The sequence below is a fragment of the Myotis brandtii genome, unplaced genomic scaffold (assembly GCF_000412655.1).
Source record: "Myotis brandtii unplaced genomic scaffold, ASM41265v1 scaffold363, whole genome shotgun sequence".
NCBI lineage: Eukaryota > Metazoa > Chordata > Mammalia > Chiroptera > Vespertilionidae > Myotis > Myotis brandtii.
In genome coordinates this window covers 1,738,646-1,765,000 of record NW_005363938.1, presented here as the reverse complement: position 1 = coordinate 1,765,000, position 26,355 = coordinate 1,738,646, and the positions used below count along the sequence as shown (strand labels likewise).

Here is a 26,355-nt window from a genome sequence, read left to right as displayed (position 1 = left end):
AAAATTGATTTCAGAGAAGAAGGGAGAGGGAAAGACAGATAGAAACATCAATGATGAGAGAGAATTATTGATTGGCTCCCTCCTGCATGCCCCTGGATTGAGCCCCCAACCTAGGCATATGCCCTGACCAGAAATCAAACTGTAACCTCCTGGTTCAACACTCAACCACTGAGCTACGTCACCAGGGCCCCCTTTCCTTTGTTTTAGCCTCAGATGGTAGAGAAGCCCAAGTTCTTTGGGTTACGCATTGCTGGTTGCTTCCCGCGTGTGTCTGTGCATGCCTGAGTTAACAATTTCTCTTTAACTCTTGTTTGTCTGTCTTTGGTCAGCCCCATTTACAGAGTCCCATCTGGAGAACCTAAGATGGATAAGGAGAAAGATTTTTTTCCTCCTCTATATAACCAAATGGTTACATCCATGACAAGGGGGTCAGTGACAAGAGAGTGACAGAAACCAGATTAAAATAGGCTGAAGAGGGAGCAGAGATGAGAAAAATGGAGTAAGGTGATGAACAAGTCTCAAGTAGGCCGTGAAAATATAGAGAAGAGAAGGTGGTGGCTGCTAGGGATGCTGGAATGGAGGGTTGTTTGTTTGTTTTTTAATGGAACAGATTTGTTTAAATGCTGATGGGAAAAGAAAGGACTGTTGAGGTTACAGGAGGTGGATGCTGAATGGCGATCCCACCACTGACTACCAATGGGACCTTGGATACCTTCCTCATCTGCAAAGTGGAAGTAATAATAGGGTCTTCCCTGTGGGTTAAGGTGAGGAGATGAGAAAATGTGGATACATGGCTCAGTGCATAGCAATAAGCTCTCAACACATGTTTCTCCTGCTATTATCTTCCCGCTCCCCCCCAACCCCTTGGCTTCCAGAAGGAGTGAGTCTGGGTGTGAGGGTCCAGAGGTCTGCAAGGTTTCCCAGCTTTGCAGGCAGCCCTAGTGATCTGGGAGCATCTTAAATTATTACTTCCTTATGCTCTTCTGTAAAAGCCTAAATAAATGGTGGGGTTTTTTTGTTTTTTAAAAAAAATCAATAGGAATAGCAGGAACATAAGTTAGGTCTACCCCAGGGTTCTGCAGATGTACCAAGGCAGGATTTTTATGAGGGTTTCGATCTCCTTTGGCTTGTTAAATTGGTGACTATCTTTAATTGGTCTGAGGTCAGGCCTTCCAGACCCACATTTTCCACAGGCAATGGAGAGTGGCAGGCCCTTAGCAGCCCACGTTTTTATTGCAAGAGTGAGGAGCATCTGTGTAGTAGGTTGAATAGCGTCCCCCTAAAATTCATGTCTACTTGCTGTCTCAGAATGTGACCTTATTGGAAATAGGGTCTTTGCAGAAGTAATTAAGGATCAAGATGAGATAATCCTGGATTTAGGGTGGGACCTAAACCCAATGACTGGTGTCCTTATAAAAATAGGAGAGGACACAGACACACATACAGAGGCAAAGGCCATGTGAAGACGGAGGTAGAGATTGGAGTGATGAAGCCAAGGATTGCCAGGAGCCACCAGGAGCTGGCAGAGGCCAGGAAGGACTTTCCCCTAGAGCCTCAGAGGGAGCGTGGCCCTGCTGACAACTTGATTTTACACCTCTGGCCTCCAGAACCGAGCATAAGTTTCTGTTGTTCAGAGACACCCTGGATGAGGTAACGTGTTATGGCAGCCCTAGGAAGCACTAAGTCTGGCTTCTTGGCTTCCAGAAGGAGTGAGTCTGGGTGTGAGGGTCCGGAGGTCAACAAGGTTTCCCAGCTTTGCAGGCAGCCCTAGTGATCCAGGAGCATCTTAAATTATTACTTCCTTCTGCTCTTCTGTAAAAGCCTAAATAAATGGTGGGTTTTTTTGTTTAAACAAAAAATCAGTAGGAATAGCAGGAACATAAGTTAGGTCTACCCCAGGGTTCTGCAGATGTACCAAGGCAGGATTTTTATGAGGGTTTCGATCTCCTTTGGCTTGTTAAATTGGTGACTATCTTTAATTGGTCTGAGGTCAGGCCTTCCAGACCCACATTTTCCACAGGCAATGGAGAGTGGCAGGCCCTTAGCAGCCCACGTTTTTATTGCAAGAGTGAGGAGCATCTGTGTAGTAGGTTGAATAGCGTCCCCCTAAAATTCATGTCTACTTGCTGTCTCAGAATGTGACCTTATTGGAAATAGGGTCTTTGCAGAAGTAATTAAGGATCAAGATGAGATAATCCTGGATTTAGGGTGGGACCTAAACCCAATGACTGGTGTCCTTATAAAAATAGGAGAGGACACAGACACACATACAGAGGCAAAGGCCATGTGAAGACGGAGGTAGAGATTGGAGTGATGAAGCCAAGGATTGCCAGGAGCCACCAGGAGCTGGCAGAGGCCAGGAAGGACTTTCCCCTAGAGCCTCAGAGGGAGCGTGGCCCTGCTGACACCTTAATTTACACCTCTGGCCTCCAGAACTGAGCATAAGTTTCTGTTGTTCAAAGACACCCTGGATGAGGTGGCTGCTAGGGATGCTGGAATGGAGGGTTGTTTGTTTGTTATGGCAGCCCTAGGAAGCACTAAGTCTGGCTTTATGGCAGTGAAGGAGGACAGTGTTCCCCAGGGCCAGTGTGGAGGCACTGGCGGTGGTGGCAGTGAAGGAGGACAGTGTTCCCCAGGGCCAGTGTGGTGGTAGTGTCTCTTCAGCTTCAGGATGCAGGAAGTGGGTGCACGTCAGAGCTGGGACCTGAGGCAGAAACACATCTAAGACAGAGTGGGAGGGGCTTGCTGCCCACTGTGTGGGGCCATCGGCCCAAGACTCTGGTTCCTCAGTTAGAGAGATTTGTGTCAACTCCAAAGCTGCTGTGACTTGACAGACATTCAGATTTACCTTGTTGCTGTTGCTATTAATGCTCACCCGAAGATATTTTTTCCATTGAAGGGGGGTGAGAGAGAGAGAGAGAGAGAGAGAAACATCCATGTGAGAGAGACACATCGATTAGTTGCCTCCTGCTCGAGCCCTGACCGGAGTCAGGATTGAACCTACAACCCAGATATCTGCACAACCCTTCCGTGCATGGGCTGAAGCTCTAACCACGGAACCACACCAACTAGGGCCAGATTTACTTCTTTTGTTTTTTCTCAGAAAAAAACCAACAATATTCTTTAATAGGCTGGTTTACTCATATATCTCTGATTGCTGTGTTTATTTGCCCTTCTGCAGCTTGCCTTACCTAATAAGACATGTTATAGATGAAAGGAGTTTTTGTTTTGCTTTATTTTGTTTATCTGGCTAATCCCAGATACTAATGACGTGCTAAAGAAGTCTTGTCCCTTTGTTTCAGCTGAGTTTGACTTTCTAACTCAGTGCAAAACACTTATAATTCCAGTGGGATCAGTGGTTCAGATCTACCTTTAATTTACAAATATATTTCTTTAAATGCAATCCATTAGTAGCCTAAGAACTTCACTTCTAGGAGATTATCTTAAGGAAAAATCAGAAATTCAGATGAAGCTTTATCCCAGAATGTTTATCATAATATTATTTACTAGTGGCCCAGTGCATGAAATTTGTGCACGCGAGGGGAGTGTCCCTCAGCCCATCCTGCACCCTCTCCAATCTGGGACCCCTGGAAGGAGAGGTAAGCACCCGGGCACTGATAGGAAGGCTACATATTGCCAGAAAAGATGCAAACACCTTTAATATTTAGCCCCTACAGTCTCAGCTCTCAGCTTTCATCCTCAAGGTCAGGGTCCAAAATGACTAGAGATCTTTGTCCATTGGCTTTTATTTCTATACTAGAGGCCCGGTGTACAAAAATTTGTGCACTCGGGGGTGGGGATCCCTCAGCCCAGCCTGTGCCCTCTCACAGTCTGGGCCCCTCGGGGGATGACCACTTGCTGACTTAGGCCTGCTCCCCGGGGGATTGGGCCTAAGATGGCAATCAGACATTCCTCTGGCAGCCCGGCAGCCCTCGGGGGATGTCCACTTGCCCGCAGGGAGCAGGCCTAAACTGCAGTCGGACAGCCTTAGCACTGCTGAGGAGGCAGGAGAGGCTCCCACCACCACCGCTGTACTGGCAGCCATCAGCCTTTGTGACTGAGCAGAGCTCCCATGTGAGAGCGCCCTGACCACCAGTGGGCAGCTCCTGCATTGAGCGTCTGCCCCCTGGTGGTCAGTGTGTGTCATAGTGACCAGTCATTCCCAGTCTTTCTGCTGTTAGGGTCAGTTTGCATATTACCCTTTTACTATATAGGATAGAGGCCTGGTGAACAGGTGGGGGCTGGCTGGTTTGCCCTGAAGGGTGTCCTGGATCAGGGTGGGGGTTCCCTTGGGGAGTGGGGCAGCCTAGGCGAGGGGTCTGTGGTGGTTTGCAGGCTGGCCTTGCCCCCATGGGGTGAGGGTCCCCACTGGGGGGGTGTGGCCAGCCTGGGTGAGGGGCTGAGGGCTGTTTTCAAGCTGGCCACACCCTCTCCAGGGTGGAGGTTCCCACTAGGGTGCCTGGACAGCCTGGATGAGGGGCTGATGGCTGTTTGCAGGCTGGCCAGGCCCCTTAGCGGGGACTCTTACACTATGGGGGCGTGGACTGATGGCTGTTTGCAGGCTGGCCAGGCCTCCCAGTGGGGACTCTTACTCCATGGGGGTGTGGACAGCCTGGATAAGGGGCTGAGGGCCATTTTCAGGCTGGCCACGCCCCCCACCGACCCAGGCCCCCAGCCCCTCCTTGAGCGGCGGCCAGGGCGGGCTGGAAGCCTGGGTCGCCCCCAACCCAGACTCCCAGCCACTCCTTGAGCAGCTGCCAGGGCGGGCGGGAAGCTTGGCTTCCTCCATTGCCAGGGACAACCCAAGCCTCCAGCTCCATGGCTGCCACCATCTTTGTTGGGTTAATTTGCATATTTTCCCTGACTGGCTGGTGGGTGTAGCAGAGGGATGGTCAATTAGCATGTTTCCCTTTTATTAGTGTAGATAATACTGAAAACCAGAAACAGCCTAAATGTCTAATAGTGAGTAAATAATTAGATAAATTATGGTATATTCAGAAGATTACTAAGAAACCATTGTAAATATTTTATGAAGAGTATTTAATGCTTACAAAGAACTTTTAATGATGTGGGAGAATGATAGTGATATAATACTAAATGAGAAGAGAAAACTTGTTATGAAATAGTACATAGGATGCCAATCATTTTTTAGTGCATTAAAAAAACTGAAAGGAAATATCCCAAAATGTCAGAGTAGTCTCTAGTTGGAGGATTTATGGGAGCTAAAAAAGGAACCCAAAGCATTCTTTCTACTTTCTATACTTTTAAAGTGACTTACTATGTACATGGATTATTTCCATAGTCAAGAAAAAAGTAAAAACTTTGAAAGTGCTGTGTACGTGGTTTCCACTTTTATTTTCTTCAATAGATGATTGCACATCAGCAAATCTTGAGTTATGCTAACTACTTAGGCCGGTCACAACACACACGTACAGAGGTCACATGGGCTGTGCCGAGCTGGCTGTAGCTTATGTACATCAAGTTACACAGGTGGACTTGCTAGGCTGGTTAAAGTACACCACCAAATGATGGGACACGGTTGGGTCAGGCCGCCTCTCCCGCCTGCCACTGTAGTTTACAGAGGTCTGTGTGTTGGGCTGGTGAGTGGGGTCCTCTGGCACTCCTTCCTGTGGCCCCTGGGGTGGGGAAGAGCGCCTGAGTCAGCATCTGCTTGGGGGTCCCCTGCTTGTCTCCCTTGCCTTGGTATTGGAGCCTCTGGCGTTTTGCTACCTCTTCCAAGAACTGGGTGTGTTCCAGCCCAGGCCCCATCCCCTCTACTCCACATACCTGGGCAGCCATTGCAAGGGAAGGAAGAACCAAGAGCAAATGGACAGGGTCCTGGTGTGACCCGTGCCCAGGCATGGGAGGGGAGGAAGCGGGAGACGTGACCACGACACCACACACAAGCTCACTTTTACAGATGGGCCCTCTGTCTCCAAGGTGTGTAGGCTGTGTGGAGCCCTCCAGGACACAGGCCCTGGAAAAGGACAGACTGGAGCTGTGCCCCTGGGGCAGGCCTGACAGCAGAACTAGGAGGGTCGGTGGGGGATGTGTCCAACATGGTGCTAGATTGTTGAAAAGTTGCAACTATACACACCTGGGGATCATGCCCCTCTCCCAAGTCATTTGCATGGTGGGTTAGATACAGCTAGATAGAAGTGGAGATACACTTTTTTGAGGAAGGACCTTTCCTGGTGGTTTGGATAAACAGTGAGACAGACTCCTGGGTTCGGCATGCTCTGGGGAGGGCCATGCGACGGTGAGGGACTCCCTATTGCTACACTCTGTACAGGGCGGCTGGGCCCGCCCACTGCGCCCACAGCCCCAGCGGCAGTCACTGGCTTGCCTTCAACCCCTTCCGCCTTTGAGAGCTCTTGGGCCCCGGTGAAATGGGGGCTATGAAGACAAGTGAATAGGAGGGGGAGTCCCCGTGGCCCCGGGGGCACCCCACATGGGGGCTACATGATATTGCACTGGGTGGCCCCACAGCAATCCTTGATGAGTGCCAGCCCGGTCTTGGCCACTGTGGGCTTGCTAGGCGGGGGCTCTGCTTTCTTCTCGGCTCGGGAGCCTGCAGCAAGGTAGGAGCACAGAGAAAGAGAGGGAAGAAGGAAGAGAGAGAGAAATGAGGTAAGGAGAGCCCTGACCATCTGCAGCCCCAGTCCCATCCCAACCCCCAGCCAGACCTTGCTTCAACTCAGGTGATGTGGAGAACTGGCATGCATTTTATATGGTCATACTGACTATTCCCACTGGCTTTCGGTCCTCAGCTTCTGGTCACAGTTTATAAACCTTATCCTATTCAGTTCTCCCTGCCATTGTATCTGCCAAGCTTATCACAGGGCCTGGCATTCAAGAAGTAGTCGGTGAATGACTAAATGAGAATTTTGTTCAAGACACTCCAGTCTGAGAGCTCATGCTTCCTTCATTAGCTGTTCAGATACTTCTACCACTCAGTCTCTGTTAGCTCTTCTTTTGGAACGTCTATGAAATGTAAGTTGGGCCTTCTTATTCTATCTTCCATGTTTCATTACTTCTCTTTCATAGTTTTCATCTTTTTATCTCTGTGCTGCATTCTGGGTAATTTTCTCAGCTCTATCTTCTAATTTATGAATCCTCCCATCAACTGTATCTCTGTATCTAATCCATTGAGTTTTTACTTCAGTACTGTAACAATATTTTTTTAGAAAGCCAAGTGTTTGCAAATCTACCTTTTCTTTTTTAATAGCATCTTGTTCTATCATTTGTGTTGTAGTCCTTCTCTTATCTCTTTAATAATTTTAAATATACTTATTGTGTCTTTTATATAGTCTGTTATTTCTAGTTCTTGGGAGAATAGGCATTCTCTTTTCTCTTTGTTGATTCTATGGACTCCTCTCATTGTGGCTCAATTAATTGATTTTACATTTTTTGTTATTCTATTTTATTTTACTTTATTTATTAATTGATTTCAGAGAGGAAGGGAGAGGGAGAGAGAGATAGAAACATCAATGATGAGAGAGAAGCATCAATCAGTTGCCTCCTGCATGCCCCCTACTGGGGATCGAGCCTGCAACCCGGGTATGTGCCCTGACTGAGAATCGAACCATGACCTCTTGGATGGGAGGAGAAGAAATAATGTATGCACTCACTGGCTGGAGATTTAGTTACTTTGTCTAGAGGTTTTAACTTGATTCTCAGGAAATCAGCCATTTCTTTGTCTTCTTCTTGTTCCCTGTGAAGACAGATGTGTAAAGACAAGAGGAAAGTAGAATAAGCAAGGAAAGCATCAAGGAGCTGAGGAAATGAGGCAAGAGGTTACGTGTGTGGGGCCATATGATGGGCTTTGTGGATGATGCATGTATGTTGTTGTATGTTATGGATGGATGGTACATGTATATTGTTGTGTGTTATATATGGGTGATATGTGTATGTTCTGTGTTTATGTGTGGGTGGTAGTTGTGTGTTATATATGTGTGCTATGCATATGTTTTCTGTGTTATGTGTGTATGGTATTTGTATGTTGTGCTTGATGAACCTGCTCTGAAGCAGACATATAACGATGGAGTAAATGCCTACCTGAAGCATAGATGAGACTCCAGGGTAGAGGCAAGGACATTACAGAACCCAGTCTCCCTTCCAGAGTTCAGTGAGCTGGGCAACACCTCTCCTGACCCTGTACCTTTAAGTCACCCTAGACACCTGTGCTTCCACAAGATACATGGCAGGTGACCTCACCTCTTCCTACAGTCACCAGGAGCAAAGACAGTGGGCCATGCCTGGCTGAGCTAGGCAAGGCGCATCCCAGGGGCCTTGGATGACCCAAGAGGACACTGAGAATAAAGAGGAAGTTGCCCTCTTAGTTCAAAGAGGCCCTATGAGCCCCTCTCCTTGGGAAGGGCTCCAAAGGCTTTGCTCCAGGACAAAAATATTCAAGAATCAACATTCATGTTTCCTGAGCCCAGCCTCCTCCAGAGCTTTCAGGTGCACCGTGGCTCCAGGCCCCTGGTTGTCCAGATCCAGGTGATGGGTCCATCTGCAAATAGGAGGTGCATCGGAACCACCAATGAGGGGAAAGGAAAGAACAAGGTCAGGTGCACCGTGGCTCCAGGCCCCTGGTTGTCCAGAACCAGGTGATGGGTCCATCTGCAAATAGGTGCATCAGAACCACCAATGAGGGGAAAGGAAAGAACAAGACTGGGAAGTGGACAGGGCAGGCAAGGAAGCAAGTCAGTACAGGGGCAGAGTTTCTGTAGAAACCAACAGAAGTTTCTAGAAGTTGCCTTGATGAGTTCAGAGAAAGGTCAGTGAAGAGAAAATGTGTAGGAAGCACACCTGCATGTTATGTGATGTAATTTCTCCCTGCTCACTTCCTTGAATGACATTCAGTTAAGTAAGACCCACAGGCCTTTGCAAGACGCTGGAGCTGGATTTGAGTTTCTCTTGAATGTGAAATGGGTTCTCAAGCCAGAAGGCTGGGGTTCATTTGGATCTAGTGTTAGGGGACCCTTTGGCGAGGCCATGCCTGTTGGGCAGGGCTGTGAGTCCCAGGAGCAGACAATGGGTTTGGAAGGAAGCTGAGGGCTGTGCGCCAACAGCTGGTCCCTGGGGACATGCTGCCCACTCACCTTAACCGCTCGACCTCTGCATCATCCACCAGGAAGTCTCTCTTCTGCACCAGTCGGTGGATCTTCTGGATTAGCTCGTCCTCTCTCTGCTTCTGCAGCTTGGTTTTTTCTTTTTCTGGGAAGAAGAAAACATCAGCAAAGAAACAATTGAGTGAAACTGGTGAAAACACTTGCATCTGAGGGGCCAAGGTTGGAATCCTGGATCTACGATTTCACTAGTTGGGTGAACTTGGAGAAGCAACTTAATCCCTTTGAGCTTCAGTTTCTTCCTCTGTAAAATACAACCAGTGGGGCTTCAACGCAGTGACGTTAGTAAATGGCTTAGCACAGAGCTCAGATGTGGTGAGCGCTCAGTAAGTGGTGAAGCAGCAAGGGGGTCCTGCTGAAGAAGGCAGAGGGTGAGAAGGGCTCAGTGGGGTGCTGGGAGGGAAATACTCCATAGCAAGGACATCCAATCTGTGAGATTCCATGCAGATGGCATGAGTCCTATCCCAACTACCCGGGGCTGGAATGCCAAAGAGAAAACAAAAGAACCAGGACTGGAAATGAGGACTGAGAAAAACTAGGAGGGCATCAGCTCTCCCTGCTCAGACCCCTTCAGAAGATAAAATAAATGGGCAGCTCACCCGTCTGCCTGCCTAGGACTGGCATTGACAATTTCCTCTAGGTTTAGAGACAGAATCAGAGGTAAAGAAAATATAATATTTGGATAGGAGACAAAATCAACCTCTCCCGTTAACCAGAAGGGAAGTGAGGAAGGGGGAAGAATTTCTAGCAACCCCCGGATTCCTGGCCATCGCTACATTGACAATGGTGGCATCACTCTTCCCATAGTGGGTCCTATGGGCTTGTCAGCATGGCAGAGTGCCTTCCAGCCTCAGCAGGTAAGTTCATACAGTGCCCACAGACTCACCAGAGTACCCTGATCACTCAGCTCTCAGGAGGTTCGTAATGACTTGCAGGTCCCCAAGGAAATGAGAACCTCCCTCCCCAAATTAGTCACCCTGTTTTCTATCTCTTTCCAGTTCAGGCATCCCCAGACTCCCAGGTACTCAGCTGCAGCCCTCCACTCATGCAACTCACAGAAAAAGCCACCTACTCAAAGTGGTCTGTGCCAGCTTACAAACCAGTTACTTATCCAAGTCTCCGTACCACCGGCCAATGCAGTTCACCTGCTTGTGTGTCACATACCTTTTCTGCCGGTATCCCCCACCTGTCTGCAGGCATCACCCACTTGCTTCCTTGCACTTGCCTCCAGGCCCCATCCATCTGCTCACTGGCATCACCTACTTGCCCAGAGGCCCCACCCACTTATCTGCAGACACTATCACTTGATTGGTGATGTGACCTCTTTCTTGCCAACATCACCCACCTACCTACTTGCCAATAAGAATCACCAGCTTACCAACTTTGCCCACTGCTTGCTGGCATCGCACAACTGATTCTTAACATCTCAACGTGCTGACCCATGTGACCCTCTAACATGCATTTCATCTCCACCAGCACCTTGTTAGCCCAGGCCACCATCACCTCTCCCTGGACCATGCATGCTGTGGCCTCCTAGCCAGTTTCCCTGGCCTGTAGCACCTATCACAACTGTAAGCCCTCCCTGTTGAACCAGACAGTCCTGGCTTGATGCCCAACCTCCTACCCCCGCCCCCAGCTGTGTGATTCTGGGTACAAATGATTAAATGCCCTAGGTTAACTATTTACCGAACCAAGTACAAAAGAAACAAATACTTAATGAAGGAAAAGAAAATCATACAGCATAAATGTGCAAATGGTAAGTGCTTAATAATTGAAAGCTATTATATTTATACTAGAGGCCTGGTGCACGAAATTCGTACACTCGGGGGTGGGGGAGGGGGCGGGAAGGGGACGTCCCTCAGCCCGGCCTGCGCCCTCTCACAGTCCAGGAGCCCTCGGGGGATGTCCGACTGCCGTAGAGTCAGAAGAGGCTCCCGCCACCTCTGCTGCACTCACCAGCCATGAGCCGGGCATCTGGCTGAGCGGAGCTCCCCCTGTGGGAGCGCACTGACCACCAGAGGGCAGCTCCTGCATTGATGGGATCAGGCTGAAACCAGCTCTCAGACATCCCCCGAGGAGTCCTGGATTGAGAGGGCGCAGGCCAGGCCAAGGGACCCCACTGGAGCATGATTGGGCCAGGGAGGGACACAGGAGGTTGGCCAGCTGGGGAGGGACCACGGGAGGGCTCCAGGGCATGTCCGGCCCATCTCGCTCAGTCCTGATTGTCCAGATCCCAGCTGCAAGCTAACCTACTGGTCGGGGCATTGCCCCTTGGTGGTCAGTGCATGTCATTAGCAAGCGGTTGAGCAGCCTTAGCATATCATTAGCATATTATGCTTTGATTGGTTGAACGAATGACGGGACTACTGGGCACTTAGCATATTAGACTTCTATTATATAGGATTCTCATGAGGTCTTTGTTTTCATTTAATCTAGCTTTCTCAACCTTGACACTATTGATATTTGTGCTGGATAATTCTTTATTATGGGGGCTGTCCTGTGCATTGTAGGATATTCAGCAGCATCCCTGGCCTCCTCCCATTCATGCCAGAAGCACTTCCTCCCCCAGTTGTGACAACCAAAAATGTCAGCTGATTGTCCAATTTGGGGGGACAAAATTGCTCCTGGTTGAGAACCAGTAGTTTAAACCTTTCCAATAACCAGATGAGGTACTACTTCTATGTCCAAGGGAAAGGTAACATGCCCTCTGCAGCCAGTTCTAAGGCAGCAGTGGTGATGGGAGGAGCAATTTTGTCTTGTCCTTGAGAAACCCTCAAGGCAGGGAGGGTCCCAGGTGTGTGTTTTTCCTGTTGAGGAGCTGATACATTATTTTCTGACCTTGGCTGGTGAAACATGATTTTCTTGGCCATTCGGTGCTCTCTCTCCTTAATATTTTTATTGATGTGTTGCCTGAAGCATCATTTCCCCCCTAAATTCAGCTAAATCCATCTAGAAATCTGACACTGATCCAGGGAATACACAGAAGACTCTTAACAAGGAGTCAGAGAGAGGTGAGTAGAAATGCAGGCAAATGCAGGAGAGGTAAGAAAACGTTAATATCTGAATTTCCACACAAAGGCAATTGGGACAATGTAGTTTCCAGGGGCATCAATGGGACTGGCGTTAGAGACCTGGGCTCTGTTATTAACTGGCCCTATGACCTTGTGCGACCTATGCTTCTCAGCAAGACAGTCCATGGCATTTGGGGAGGAACATTGTTCATATGGAACTGCCCCCAGGCTGCAAGTTTTAGCATCCCTGGCCTCTACCCACTGAGTATCAGTACTGGTTTCATCTTTATTTGAACTTTTGGTATTTGCTTCACTGTGTATTTTTTGCATGAATTTTGATATTTTTAATATTGCATTAAAATAGTATTTATCCTGATTACTGAACTTTTTGTGCTCCAGCTGAATACCTTGTTCTCCTCACCCCAGTCCTGGTCCTGGTTAGTCATGCATCCCAGTGACTGTGCCAACCAAAGACACCGCCCCTGCTCCACCCATTTCTATGCGTGCTCTAGAGGCTGCCACAGTCCCAAATGGACTGAGGTGGCCTTGGCTGACTGGGTGGCCACACACTCATGTCTCCTTTGCCTTGGTGGCTCCCACACATCCTGCTGAGCCAGAAGTGGCTCTGGGAATTCTTCCCCCAAGAGGGAGATGCCAACCTATGTTAGGCTCATTAGAGTCTCCTGGGAAGTTAAAACTTAGGACACAGAGCCCTGAGAATTGGGATCTTGTGTGGGAAGGTCATAGAGAAGAGATGAAGTGGACTTACTTGGCTCTTACGGTAGAGCAAAAAAATGGATCATGCCAGAGAGAGAGAGAGAGAGAGAATGAGAATATGAGATCCAAAGAACATTCCAACAGCTTTCCTGTTCTGGTTCCAAACCCTTGTGAGGATGGGCAATATTACCCCCTACCTCCTCAAATTTCATGTCTACCCTAATTTGGAAATAGGATCTTTGTAGATGTCCTTAGTTAAGATGAGGTCATACTTATTAAGGTGGGCCCTTAACCCAATGACTGATGTCCTCGTAAGAAGAGATGACACAGAGACATACAAAGAGAAGACTGTGACGACAGAGGCAGAGACTGGAGTGAGACATCTACAAGCCAAGGGGCCCAAGGGTTGACAGGAGCCCCAGAAGCTGGGAGAGGCAAGGAAGGAGTCTCCTCTAGAGGCCGACACTCCTGGCCTCCAGACTGTGAAAGAATTAATTTCTGTTGTTTGGAGCCACCAAGTTTGTGGCAATTGGCTACGGCAGCTCAAGGAAACGACTACAGTGCCCTGGGGCTCCAGGAGTCTCCACAGTCCTTCCAGTAATGGCCTGTTTTTGTTTTGTGCTTACATCAATTGGATGGGTTTTGTACCTTTCGGCCATACTATTGGTGGGTGATGGTGGTGTGTGTGTGTGTGTGGGGGGGGTGTATAAAATGAGAAAGTTGAACTGACCTGGTAGCTCTCAACCCTGGCTGCTTATCACAATCATGAGAAGGATTTAAAAAATGATCAATGCTAGAGCCCCATACGAATCGAATCGGAATTTCAAGTGGGTCATGTCTGGATTTGGCTATATCCCCCCTCATTCTTTTACTGTTTTATGTTTGACCTTTTACTTTTTGTGGTGATAGTTTTATTGAGATATAAGTCACATACCATACAATTCACCCTTTCAAAGTACTATTCAGTTATGCAACCATCATCACAATTAACGTTAGAACATTTTAATCACCTGCAAAAAACACCTCCGTACTCATTAGCTGTCACCCCCTTTCCGTTAGGACTGTTCACTCGCTCGCATATTCCCAGGGCCTGCCTGCACAGGGCCTGGCACCTAGCGCATGCTCATTCAAGGATGGCATCTGAAAGTTCTGCTATGATTGCAGACACTACTGTCAGAACAAGAGTGTGTTGAGTGCTCCTACCTTTGCATTTGTGATCCCATGTTACGTCATGGCACAGTCACAGCAACAATGTGAGGGTGGCCTTATTGGTCTTATTTTACAAACAAGGAATTTAAGGCTCAGAGAAATTAAGTTGCTCCATGAAGATCATCTAGCTGGTCATCCTGGATTCAAACCCAGATCACTGTACTCTAAAGTAGTGGTTCTTAAGCAAGGGTCAATTTTCCCAACCCTCCTACCCTCCCTCCCCCCCATACCACATCTAGAAACATTTGGGGTTGTCACAACTGGGAGGGAAGGGAATGCTACTGATGTGCAGTAGGCAGAGGCCAGGGATGCTGCTAAATTCTACAACACATAGGACAGCCCCCTGTCCCAGCAGAGACTTACCCAGCCCCAAATGTCCCTCGTGCTGAGGCATTTAGAGCAATGCCCTGTTCTAAAGTGAGTTGTGCTGCATTTCTAGCTCGATAATAGGTATCCACTGGATGTCAGGGTGCCTTTTGTACTAACTTGTGAGCTCCTTAAAGTAGAACATCATTGTTTGTTCATCACTGCATGCCTAGCACCTGGCAGCAATGCAGCCTCTTGAGACATAGGTACTTCGTGAACAGACAGAATGGCAAAAACATTCGAGTCAACGACAGTGGGGGATGCTGGTCCTTGCCAAAACCAAGGCAAGGTTCATAAGACAGACTTGTGTTTGTTCCTTCAATAAAACCTTCCTCTTAGCACCTACCAGGCCCTCATTCCTGCCCTCAAGGTGTATGGAGTTTACAGGGGGACATATATGATTCAACAGGAAATTATTTGGTAAGGACTTTGATGAGAGTAACCCCCTGGAGGGCACCTAGCCCATCCTGGACGGGCAGGAAAGGCTTTCTTGGGAGAAGGGGCAAAATTAGCTGTGACCTGAAGGATGGATAGAAATGTGTTTGGTTAATATAATAATAATAATAATAATAATAATAATAATTATAATGGCAATAATTTATTAAGCATTTACTATAGGATGGGAACTATGCTAAGCACTTTATGTTTTTTTTCCTTCATCAATTCCACAACCCTATGAGGTAAATACCCCTACTGTCCCAGTTTACAGATGAAGAAATTGAGTTTTAGTGAAGTAACGTAACTTGCCCAAGGTCATGTCATTAATAAGTGATAGATCTAGGTGTGACTCCAAAGTCAGCTTGTAACCACCATACTCTACCTGTTCCCAAGCAGGATAACAACAGTGATAATTGCTAAAACGCACTGGACTCTTACTTTGGACCAGGTATCAAGCTAAGCACTTGGCTTGCATTGTTTCATGTATCACAATGAGATTTATACCCAATGAGTCAGGTACTACTATTACTATGACCACCCCATTTTCAGAGGAGGAGAAATTGAGCCTCAGAGAGGTAAAGTGACTTGCCGAAGGTCAAGGCCGTGGCCAGGATTAGGACTTGAACTGGACCTGCCTGACAGAGTTGTGTTTGAATCACAGGATCAGGGAGCACTGCATTGCAAGAATGTGGTCGTGTTAGGAGACCAGATGAACACCGTCTTCCAGCCCGAGGGAGTACAGATGGGGCAGGCTGGGGGCTCTGAGCAGCTGGAGTCCCAGATGGTTACCTGGGATGGCGACCAAGTTCTGCAGCTCCTGCTTCAGGTCCATGATGTCGTTGCACAGCTGAATGTCATCCATCCTGGGGAAACAGGACACCGCCGTCAGCAGGTTACACTGAAAAGCATTCTACACCCCGAGCGCCTCCTCAATTTCAACAAAGAGAACTTGTGGGAAGGGGTGGCCTTTGTAAAGGCCACACATGCTCTTTGTAGAAGTGTTCCCCCAAAAGAAGAAAAATAAAGGTTGCCCGATATCTCACTATTTAGAGATGATCAGTCACTATGAATAACACCTTGATAGTGTTCCTCTCAGTCTTCATGTGCCCAGCGTTTGTTTGCTTGTATGAGCAAGCTCATGTGGCAGGTTCAGTGTATTCTTTTATCATCTTGTTGTTAAAATGTTTAAACATTACAGAAATTCACAGCATAGACAGAGAAAATCTCTATCCTTTAGATAGCGGTAACTATTTTCAACAATTTTGTATATATTCCTCCAGATTAAAAAAAAATGTTTATGCTTATACTATCATATAGCATATTGATATATACAAACACATGTTGCAATTTTCTAAAATTTAATGATATATCTTGGGCATCTTTTCACATCAGTACATGCAAATCTTCTCACTTGTAATGGCTGTATACTATTCCATTGTGTTGCTATACAGTGATTTATTTAACTCTTCCCATATTCATAGACATCTGGGTGGTTTCCTGATACATTTCTAGGATAAATTCCTAAAAAAATAAACTCCTAGAAATGTAATTGCTGAGTCAAATATCATGAACATGTGCATTTTAATAGCAATTTTCAAACTGTCTACCAACAGTGTGAAAGGATGTTCACTCCCATAGTCTCAGTAATCAGGTTGCATGGACAATTTGCATTATGTAGTGTGTGTGTGTGTGTGTGTGTGTGTGTGTGTGTGTGTTACAATATTAACTCATCTTATGGTAAACAATATTTGTAATGGCTGCCTGGAATTTCACCAAGTAGATTTATCAGGTCTGTTTTCATTATGCCTGTATCTTAATTACTTAGGTGGGTTTTTCCGGTTATTTATGCTATTTTAGTCACTGTAAGATGAACATGGATCCACATAGGCGTCTTCTTCAGGTTGGATTATTTGGTGCGTGTGTGATGGGGGCTATAGAATCTCTGAATTGGAACGACTGAGTACAAAAGGCTTGGCATGTTTGGGGCCATTGATACATATTATCAAACCGCCTCCCCTTGAAGGAGGTGTGTGTGTGTGGGGGGGGGGTATATGCCTTTATTCTGCAAGTTTTTATTGAGCATTTACTATGTCTGCCACTGTCATAGGCTCCAGGGATGCAGTAGTTTCTCCTGCCCTCATGAGCTGAAATTTAGGCAGAGGAGACAGTGGGTAAACAAAAACAAATGTTATGAAGAATAAAGCAAGAGAGGGGATGGAGTGGGCCAGTTTGGACACAGCATCCTACCATCCCAGGAAGAGACAGAGTGAAGTATTAATATTCTCAAAGGGCTCAACTGTGCCCACATAACATATGAGGATGGGGCCAGGACGAGAAATTAATCTGAGTCCACTGATCTGCCTCCTTCTGCAGCATCTTGGCCAAGAACTGGTCTGTTGCCTCCACAGTGTCATCCACAGACCAGCTCAGGGCCTCTGCCCTATGCTGGTCAAGCATTGCCCATGTTACCCCTTTTAATCCCAGCAACCCAGCTTTCAGGACAAGAGGCAAGACCATCTCACGTTAGCCCGTGTCTCCTGTTGCCAGAGGCACTCCAACCATTTGTCAGGCCCTCTCCTGGAATGTCCTGGCAGGTGGCAGCTGCCTCGAATGATCTTGGGGAATTGCCAGAAGGGTACAAACTGTTCCCATTGGTTCCTATCAGCGATTGTGCAACTAGTGGAGCTCCCGGGCCCTTTTTCACAGCAACTATGCATATCAGGTTACATCAGTGGTTCTTAATGGGGACAATTTTGGTCCCCAGGGACATCTGACAATATCTGGAGACATATTTGGTTGTTATAACTGGGTGTGTGTGTGGGTGGGAGTGCTACTGGCATCTAGTGGGTAGAGTCCTAGGATGCTGCTCAGCACCCTGCAATGGGCAGGACAGCCCCCCTCAATAGAGAATTATCTGAGCCAAAGTGTCAATCATGCTGAAGTTGAGAAATCTAGGGTTGCACCATGGAATTGACACAGGTCCTGATCAATCATTTCTCAGAGATCAGAGAAGGAAAGATGGCGAAAGGAACTAAAGAGAGACAGGCAGTGGTTAGAGGCAAGAGTACTGACACCAAACAGCTCGGGGCGGGGGCGGGGGGAGGCATGTATCAGTGATTTAGCGTCTCTGAGTTTCTTTCCTATTATTTAAAATAGAAATTTTAATAGTACTTCTCCCTAGGATTATATGCACATTGAGCACGTGCATATAATATGTATCAATGGCCCCAAACATGCCAAGCCTTTTGTACTCTGTCATTCCAAGCATTGAGCACGTGCCTGGGACATACATAGTAAAATGCTTGGTAACTGTTATTATCATTAGCTGTTAGAAAGAAAGAAACAGGGAGAAAAAAAGAGAAAATGCTGCTGCACAAGCAGTTTATTTGACAAACGAAGCTAACAGGCTCGACCTTAAAAAACCCCCACAAAACTTTGATTGATTCTTTTTCTCTGTGAAAGTTTTAAAATAACATTCCTATCTGATCATAGAACAGATCCCTGATCACTGTAGAAATTTTTTGGGGAAAAAAACAAACAAGTATGAAGAAGGAACCTAAAATTATGCCTAACCTTGACCCACGTGCACCCAGAGGTCACTGTTCACTCCAAGTATTTTGGTGTATTTCACACCAATTATTTTCATGCTTGTAGCCCAGGTGTAGCAGACTTGTGCCTTGGGTGGCCTTAGTCCATCTCTAAACTGCACTCAGCATGAGTTTGAATCCTCCCAAACACATCCAAATCCAGCACACATTAACAAGTGAAATGGAGTTCTGAGGTTCTCACAGGGAGTCATGCTGAGAACTCCATAAAAATCCCTGCTGGACAGCACTGTGGTTTTCCTCAACTCTCCCTCTTGCTGCCAGCTTCCCATCTCTTTTCTTTCTCTCTCTTCCTCTTCCAAAGGCCTCATAGTCAGCTTTGAGGAAGGTCAGCTTTGGTCTTCGACTTACAAACCCCAGTTGGCAAAAGCAAAGATTAGTGGTTCCTGAACATTTCCGCAGGAAAGGAGCATGTCCTCCCCCCAACACACACACACACACACACACACACACACACACACACACACACACACACGCCAAGCTGTCTATCAGAGCATTCCGCTAATGAAAAATCAGGTCATTTTCTGGAAGATGGAGGGATGGGTTTCACCACCAAAGGAAATAAAAAGTCAATGTTTATTGAACATGTACTATGCGCTGGTCATTTGTCCTCAGCACTTTCCATGCATAAACTCATCTAAATCTTCATGGCAGTCCTATGAAAGAGGTATTGTTTTTTATTTCCATTTTATAGAAGATAAAATAAAAGTTAAGCAATGTGCCCAAAGTCCCACACTGGTAAGTGGATGTTGGGATTTAGCCCAAGTTTGTGCTCTTGATCACTTCCCCGTGGTGTCTCCCCCCCACTTGGCTGTATGAGTTGCCGCTGACATGGTTGGTTGCCCACATAACTGACCTTCCTCTTCTGAGAGCCCCGACTTGTTTAGGAGGCAGTGTCTCCATCCCTTGATGGAAGCCAGTTATCTCAATCTGTTCAGACTGACATAACAAAATACCATAGGTTGGGTGGCTAAACAACAGTCATTGATATCTCAGATCTGAAGGGCTGGGAAGTTCAAGATCAAGGTGTTAGTTGATTTGGTTCCTGGTGAGGACTCTCTTCCTGATGTTCAGATCACCACCTTCTTGCTATATCCTCACATGCTGGAGAACGAGATTGCTCGGCTCTCCTAAAAGGGCACTAATCTCATTCACAAGGGCTTTGCCCTCGTAACTTATCACCTCTCAAAGGCCCCACTTCCTGCCCTGGCCAGGTTGCTCAGGTGGTTGGGGCATCGTCCCATACACCAAAATGTCGAGGGTTTAATTCCTGGTCAGGGGACATATGGGAGGTACCAATTAATGTTTCTCTCTCTCTCTCTCTCTCTCTCTCTCTCTCTCTCTCTTTCTCTCTCTCTCTCCTCCACTCCCTCCCTTCCACTCTCTAAAAAAAGCAATGAATAAAATATATCCTCAGGTGAGGATTAATAAAAAACAAAAGAAAGAAAATGACCTAGTTGGAAACCTAGTGGAAACCAGCAGAGACCATGAAGTGAAAGCTGAAGCAGACTGACAGAGGAAAGGATTGACTTTTTAACATTTATTTGGATCCTTCCTTTATCATTTGTGGATGCGGTGGACATCTTGGGATGGCTGGGAAGAAGAAATGCCTGGTCACAGAGATGGAGCATTGGTCTGTGATGTGAAGCCTGGATCTGAGTCCAAGTCCTACCACAAACCTCCTCTATGACTAAAAGAAAAACTCTGATTTTCTATACACTCCGCACATCTGACACCAAATTGTGGGTTTTTCCACACCAAGCAATTCTCCAGTTCTCAGTGGACACCCACTGGGTGTCTACAATCTAACTCAATTCTGATACTCACTGCCCAGAGTTAGCACAGACCCCACATGTTAAGGGCTCAGGCCTACTTCAGATGCCAATCAAAAGTCCAGGCCACCAATACTTCTGACCAACTCACTGAACTGGTGTTTCCAGGAACCCCTCTTCAGGTTCTATAATTTGCTAGAACTCACAAAACTTAGGAAAACATTTACCTGCATTAACTAATCCTACATAATAAAAGCCTAATATGCTAAGTGTCCAACTGTTCATTTGATCATTCAGCCAGTCGCTATGATGCACACTGACCACCAGGGGGCAGACACTCAGACTGGTAGGTTAGCTTGCTGCTGGGGTCTGGCCGATGGGGACTGGGCAAGACGGGCTGGACATGCACTGGAGCTCTCCCGCAGTCCCTCCCCAGCCGCAATCATGCACTGGTGGGGTCCCTCGGCCTGGCCTGTGCCCCCTTGCAATGAGGATGTCGGAGAGCCAGTTTTGGCCCAATCCCCGCAGGCCAGGCCAAGGGACCCCACTGGTGCACGAATCTGTGCACCAGGCCTCTCGTTTATTATAAAGGATACTAGAGGCCCAGTGCACAAAATTTGTGCACGGGTAGGGTCTCTAGTGGTTGCTGGCTGCTGGCTGCAGGCCGCCTCCCTTCCTGGCTGCTGGCTGCAGGCCGGGGCCTCCCTTCCCCCGGCTGCCTGCTGCTGCTGCCGGCCAGGGCCTCCCTTCGCACCCGCCTTGGCTTGGCACCACCCGCTCACCTGCTCCACCATCCCACCACAGTTCCGCTCTCGTAGGGGCCCATCAGGGCCAGCAGCACCTCCACTGCCATCCACTGCCAGCACCATGTCACCAACGCCCGCCATGTTCTGCGCCACCCCCTGGTGGTCAGCGCATGTCTAACTCCTGGTCGGTCAAACTCCCGCCAGTGGGGACAATTTGCATATTAGCCTTTTATTATATAGGATTACAAAGGACACAGATGAACAGCCCGATGGACAGGAACATAGGGCAAGGTATGGGGGAGGGGTGTGGGGCCCCATGTCCTCTCCCAAAACCTTCCCAACACATCCACGTGTTCACCAACGTGGACACTTTCCAAACATCGTATTTTAGGCATTTTTATGAGGTTACATCACATAGGCATGATGATTATTAACTCAATCTCTAGCCCCTCTTCCCTCACCAAGAATGGGGGTTGAGGCTGGAAGTTCCAAGCTTCTAATTATGTCTTGGTCTTTCTGGTGACCAGACCCCATCCTGAACCTGTCTGGGGCCCCATCCATCTCATTAGCACACAAAAAGACACTCTGACCACTCTGGAAATTCCCAGGGTCTTAGAAGCTCTTGTGTCAGGAGCGGGAGTCAGAGAACAAGTAGAATAAAAGATGTTCCGAGCACCCTTATCACTCAGGAAATTACAAGAGTTTCAGGAGCTTTTTGCCAGGAACTGGGGGCAAAGAGCAAATATATTTCTTATTATACCACAATAACTTTGAGCAAGCTATTCCCCTCCCCAGACCTCTGCTTCCTCATGTATAAAATGAGGGGTTTCAATGATCTCTGGAGCCCTGTTCGGTTAGTGTATAGAGGAATTTTTAAAATGCTTTAGAGCCAGTCAAATGCGATCTCAGTTCCACCGTTAATTGGCTGTACAACTTGGGCAAGCCCTACACTGCTCTAGGTCTCACTGTGGGCAGGAATAATACCTTTGCCTTGGGGTTATAGGAAAATGGCATATGCTTATGTGTGGAGAGCAGGCAGTCCTGAGCTTGGTACAAACATAGTAGGTACATAGGAAAGGCTACTTCTGTCCACCCCTCTGCCCTGGGTAAGGAGGTGAGTCACTGAGCTGTCAGCTGGCAGACACTCCTGAAAAATATTAGCCAACATTCCTACGTCAAAGGATTAGTCTCATGTGCTATTTCAATTTCCTGAACCCTAATGGCACTGAGATGATGAGTGTGTACATTTGTTTAGTGTCCTTGGATTAATGAGCTTAAACGCTCTTCCTGAGGGAGAGTAAGTGTTGAGACAGCTCCAGGGAGCCCGTGAGCTCAGCCATCTCTCAGCATGATGCTGGGGACCCTGAGCTCAGGTGACTCATCCCTGAAAGGGACGCCTTTGTGATGCGTCACTGGAGACCATGCTGCCTGCTTCTCCCTGTGGCGTGATTATGGTCTGTGCGTTAACCGGCTTCTCCCTTGGTTGTAAGCAGACCCCCATTCCTGGATGTGACACTGTTCCCCAGAGCATGTCACCTCCCTCAAGCACAGATTATTCCTCTCCGCCAGGGGTTTTCTATACTGACTCTGTTTTGATTCATCCTAGAAAGAAAATTACTAACAATGAAAAACTCATCAAGCTGAGCACTTGGGGTTTCTGCCTTTTCCTGTGTGTATGTTTCATGTCAATTACAATTTCACCTGAAAAAATTACCAACAAAATATTGTTTAGGGTTGTTTTAAACTTAAAAGGACCCTAGCTGGTTTTGATCAGTGGTTAGAGAAACAGCCCTCAGACTGAAGGGTCTAGGGTTCGATTCCCATCAAAGGCACGTACCTCGGTTGCAGGCTCCATCCCTGGCCCCGGTCAGGTGTGGGAGGCAAACCAATTGATGTGTCTCTCTCATATTGATATTTCTCTCTCTCTGGCTCTCCCCTTCCCTTCCACTCTCTCTAAAAAGTCATTGTAAAAAATATCCTCAGGTGAGGATTAACAAAATAAATAAGACTAAAAGCGTACTTTTAGTCTTTTCAAAATTATATAACTACTAGAAGCCCAGTACGCGAAATCGCACAGCCCTGCCCACCCACGCACGCCTTGCCGCACTTGCAGCCCTGCCCACCTGCGCCGGTCTTTGGTCATTACGGCATTAGGGCCACTGGGTTTTTATAATATAGATTATATAAATATGACCTCCCTGTAAAAAAGTCAAACAATACAGAAGTATAATCATAGCTGGCATTTATTGTTTTTATACTATTAGTGCCTGGCTCTGGGCCAAGCATTTTACACAAATCATCTCAATTAACTCTCAAAGCAAACCTGTGAGGTGGGTATTATTATTATTATTATCATTATTAGAGGCCCGATGCACAAAATTTGTGCAAGAGTAGGCCTTCCTTCCCCCAGTTGCCGGCACCGGCTTCCCTCTGGCCCCCAGCAGGCACCTGGGACCTGGGCTTCCCTTGCAGCCCTGGCTTCGTCCAGAAGGACATCCGGTCTAATTAGCATATTATGCTTTTATTATTATAGATCCCTCAGATGGTGTTAGGAACTTGCTCAGGTCACAGAGTGATAGGAACTTGAATCCCGGCAGTCTGATCTCTCAACTGGGAATATGAGTCCCACGTGGTAGTTGGAGTTCAGGGATGATGGAAATCAGAATAATTTGGGGGAAAGCTTCTCAGCTCTGGGTGCCATTTACAGGAGGGGCACAATCTGGATGGTCAGGGAAAAGGGTACCTCACACTCAAGTAGAGGGGGCAGTTGAGTCAAACACCAACTGTAGAAAGGGGTGTTGTATCCCGGGTGTTTGACAGAGAAGAGACCAGCCAAATAGGACGTGTTGATGACATACAAGTCTGGGTTCTGAAGAACTTAACATGGAAGCCCTCTTAGGTTCTAGAGCAGCCGTGGGCAAAAACTAAAAAAAAAAAAAGACCGTACCCTTTTATGTAATGATGTTTACTTTGAATTTATATTAGTTCACACAAACACTCCATCCATGCTTTTGTTCCGGCCCTCCGGTCCAGTTTAAGAACCCATTGTGGCCCTCGAGTCAAAAAGTTTGCCCACCCCTGTTCTAGAGTGAGAGCACAACACCATGTGTCTATGAAAGCCAATTTGGCAGACATAGTGATCATTATGTGTGCACCAAGGAGAAAGAAAGAGCTTCCTCATTCTGAATTTCTGTTTCAAGAGCTTACTGCACTTCCTGGAAGACGGGCTTGCTCATGAATTTTCAGCAGGAGTGATAAATTATGGCCCATGGCCCAAATCTGGTGCCTGCTTTGTTATACAATCCACGAGGTAAGACTGGTTTTTGCATTTTTAAGTGGTTGGGGGGTAGGGGAATTAAAAGAAAAATGACATTTCGGGATACATTAAAATTATATGAAATTCAAAGTTCAGTGTCTATAAATAATGGTGTGTTTTTTTTTAACACAGCCATGCCCACTCATTTACGTTTTGTCTTTGGCTGCTTTTGCACTACGACAGCAAATTATATGAAATTCAAAGTTCAGTGTCTATAAATAATGCTGTGTTTTTTTAAACACAGCCATGCCTACTCATTTACGTTTTGTCTTTGGCTGTTTTTGCGCTACGACAGCAGAATTGAGCAATTGTGACATAGACCGTATGGCCTGCAAAATCTAAACTTGTTACTAGCCAGCCTTTTATAGAAAAATTTTGTGGGGTCCTGACCTTCAGAGAGAACCATGGAAAGTAATTAGAGACTAACGAAATTGCTAGAGATGGAAGAACTCTCATCTTCCAAGGATGAAGAAATGAATGCCCAGAGAGGGGAATATTAATCTTTGATTCATTGATTTGCTGACTCATCCAATAAATCAATGATCCAGAAAACACTTATTGAGAGCCTAATGTGTGTCGGGCTTCCTGACTCAATTTTCACTTCCAAGAGACACCAGGATTCGAGGCCAGCTACCAAGGCCACATGGCCGAGATGGCAGGGCTCTCAATGCCCTGCAGCTTTGACCAAAGGTCCAGAGCCCACTCCCACCTTCTTCTCTGGGTTCCAGCTGGGAGTTGGACTGTGCCCAGTGCATATAAAGTTGGCCAACAGATTTCCTGCAGACACCTGCTGATGCAATCTGGAGTTTCCACAACAGCATTTGTCCTTCACACCCTTCGCTTCACTGAAGGAGATATTAAATTTTGTGACTTCATTTCTTAGTTTCTACTTTTATCCCCCAATCGCTTGCCAAGATGGTGCCTACACTGAGACATATAAGTTATCCCATTGGATGGCTCAGCAAGCTCTGAAGGAGAGAGAGGTTCTGGCCCTGGGTTTCCCTAATCCTAGCCCCGAGGCCCTGGCTGAGTGACCCGGAAAAGAATTAAAGATGTGGGCAAAGATTAGGCTCTAAACAGGTGAGAGAGAGGGAACCACTGGGAGAAAGAAAAAGGAGGGAAAGGTAGGAGTGAAAGAGGAGGAGGGAGAGGGGGAAGACAGGGAGGGGGATGAAAGGGAGGGAGAGGGGAGAGAAAGGCAGAAGAGGGGATGGGAGGGGAGGGGAAACAAAATGAATGTCCAATAAAGTGCATTGGTTACATACATAATTTTCCAACTATACAAGGAAAAACTCAACAACTATTGAAGTTCTTGCTGGCCAGCTTTCAATATTTTCTCAAAAGACAGTTGAGAAATGTAGAAAATATAATTGAGAGTAACATAAAATTGAGAAAATACAGCCAACACAGACTGGGTGAGGTAAGACACTAAGGTGCTAGGGTCGCCAGATTTGGCAAATCATAACACAGGGTGCCCAGTTAGATTTGGATTTCAGATAAATATCAAGTCATTTTTAGTATAAGGAGGCCCCCATGCAATATTTGGAACATACTTATACTGAAAAATGATCCATTGTTTACCTGAAATTCAGATCTAACTGGGTGTCCTTTGTTTTCTCTGGCAATCCTATCAGGTGATGGAGGCCAAAAGGGAGGCCAGACTTTAAAAATCAGCCTCCTTTTCTAAACTGGCATTAGCCCAGGAGGCCTATTTTGTGCTCGGGGAGGAGGGAAGTCTACAGGCCAGAGTGGTTAGAATAATGGCCAATCTCCTACCTTATTCCCCTCCATTTCCACTGGAGAGCCCTCTGTCTATGAGTTTCTAGAGATGTGGGGGTTTGAGAAAACAGCAATGAAAAGCCCCAAGGAGAATTAACAAAAATGGCCAGTGAAGTGATGTGAGTAGAAAATTGGAGACAATTTGGAAACATATGTCGAGGGGTTTGAAAACATTTAAACTCTTTAGTGATTCCCATTTCTAGGATCTCATCCTAAGGAGATAATTAGGGTACCATAAAGATTTAGCTATGATTATGTGCAA

At 46.9% G+C, this 26,355-nt stretch overlaps 1 protein-coding gene and 1 long non-coding RNA gene across 3 annotated transcripts in view; one reads left to right on the top strand and one right to left on the bottom strand.

The window, feature by feature from the left end:
* Positions 1–25,189, top strand: part of LOC106727093 — a 26,597-nt gene extending 1,408 nt beyond the window's left edge. Inside the window, exons 1-3 of one of the 2 annotated variants that reach the window (XR_001363252.1) lie at positions 6,783–6,993; positions 24,199–24,308; positions 24,559–25,189. This is a non-coding gene — a long non-coding RNA (uncharacterized LOC106727093). Of the gene's footprint in view, positions 1–6,782; positions 6,994–24,198; positions 24,309–24,558 lie in introns of those variants that run through there. The other variant, XR_001363253.1, reaches the window with a different exon arrangement.
* Positions 5,022–26,355, bottom strand: part of LOC102247166 (chromosome unknown open reading frame, human C16orf45) — a 97,826-nt gene continuing 76,492 nt past the window's right edge. The window contains exons 3-6 of the mRNA XM_005871990.2: positions 15,665–15,738; positions 9,108–9,222; positions 7,632–7,714; positions 5,022–6,571 (exon numbers count right to left, since the gene is read on the bottom strand). Coding sequence (XP_005872052.1) covers positions 6,459–6,571; positions 7,632–7,714; positions 9,108–9,222; positions 15,665–15,738 — 385 coding nt within the window. The 3' untranslated portion in view covers positions 5,022–6,458. The remainder of the gene's footprint in view (positions 6,572–7,631; positions 7,715–9,107; positions 9,223–15,664; positions 15,739–26,355) is intronic.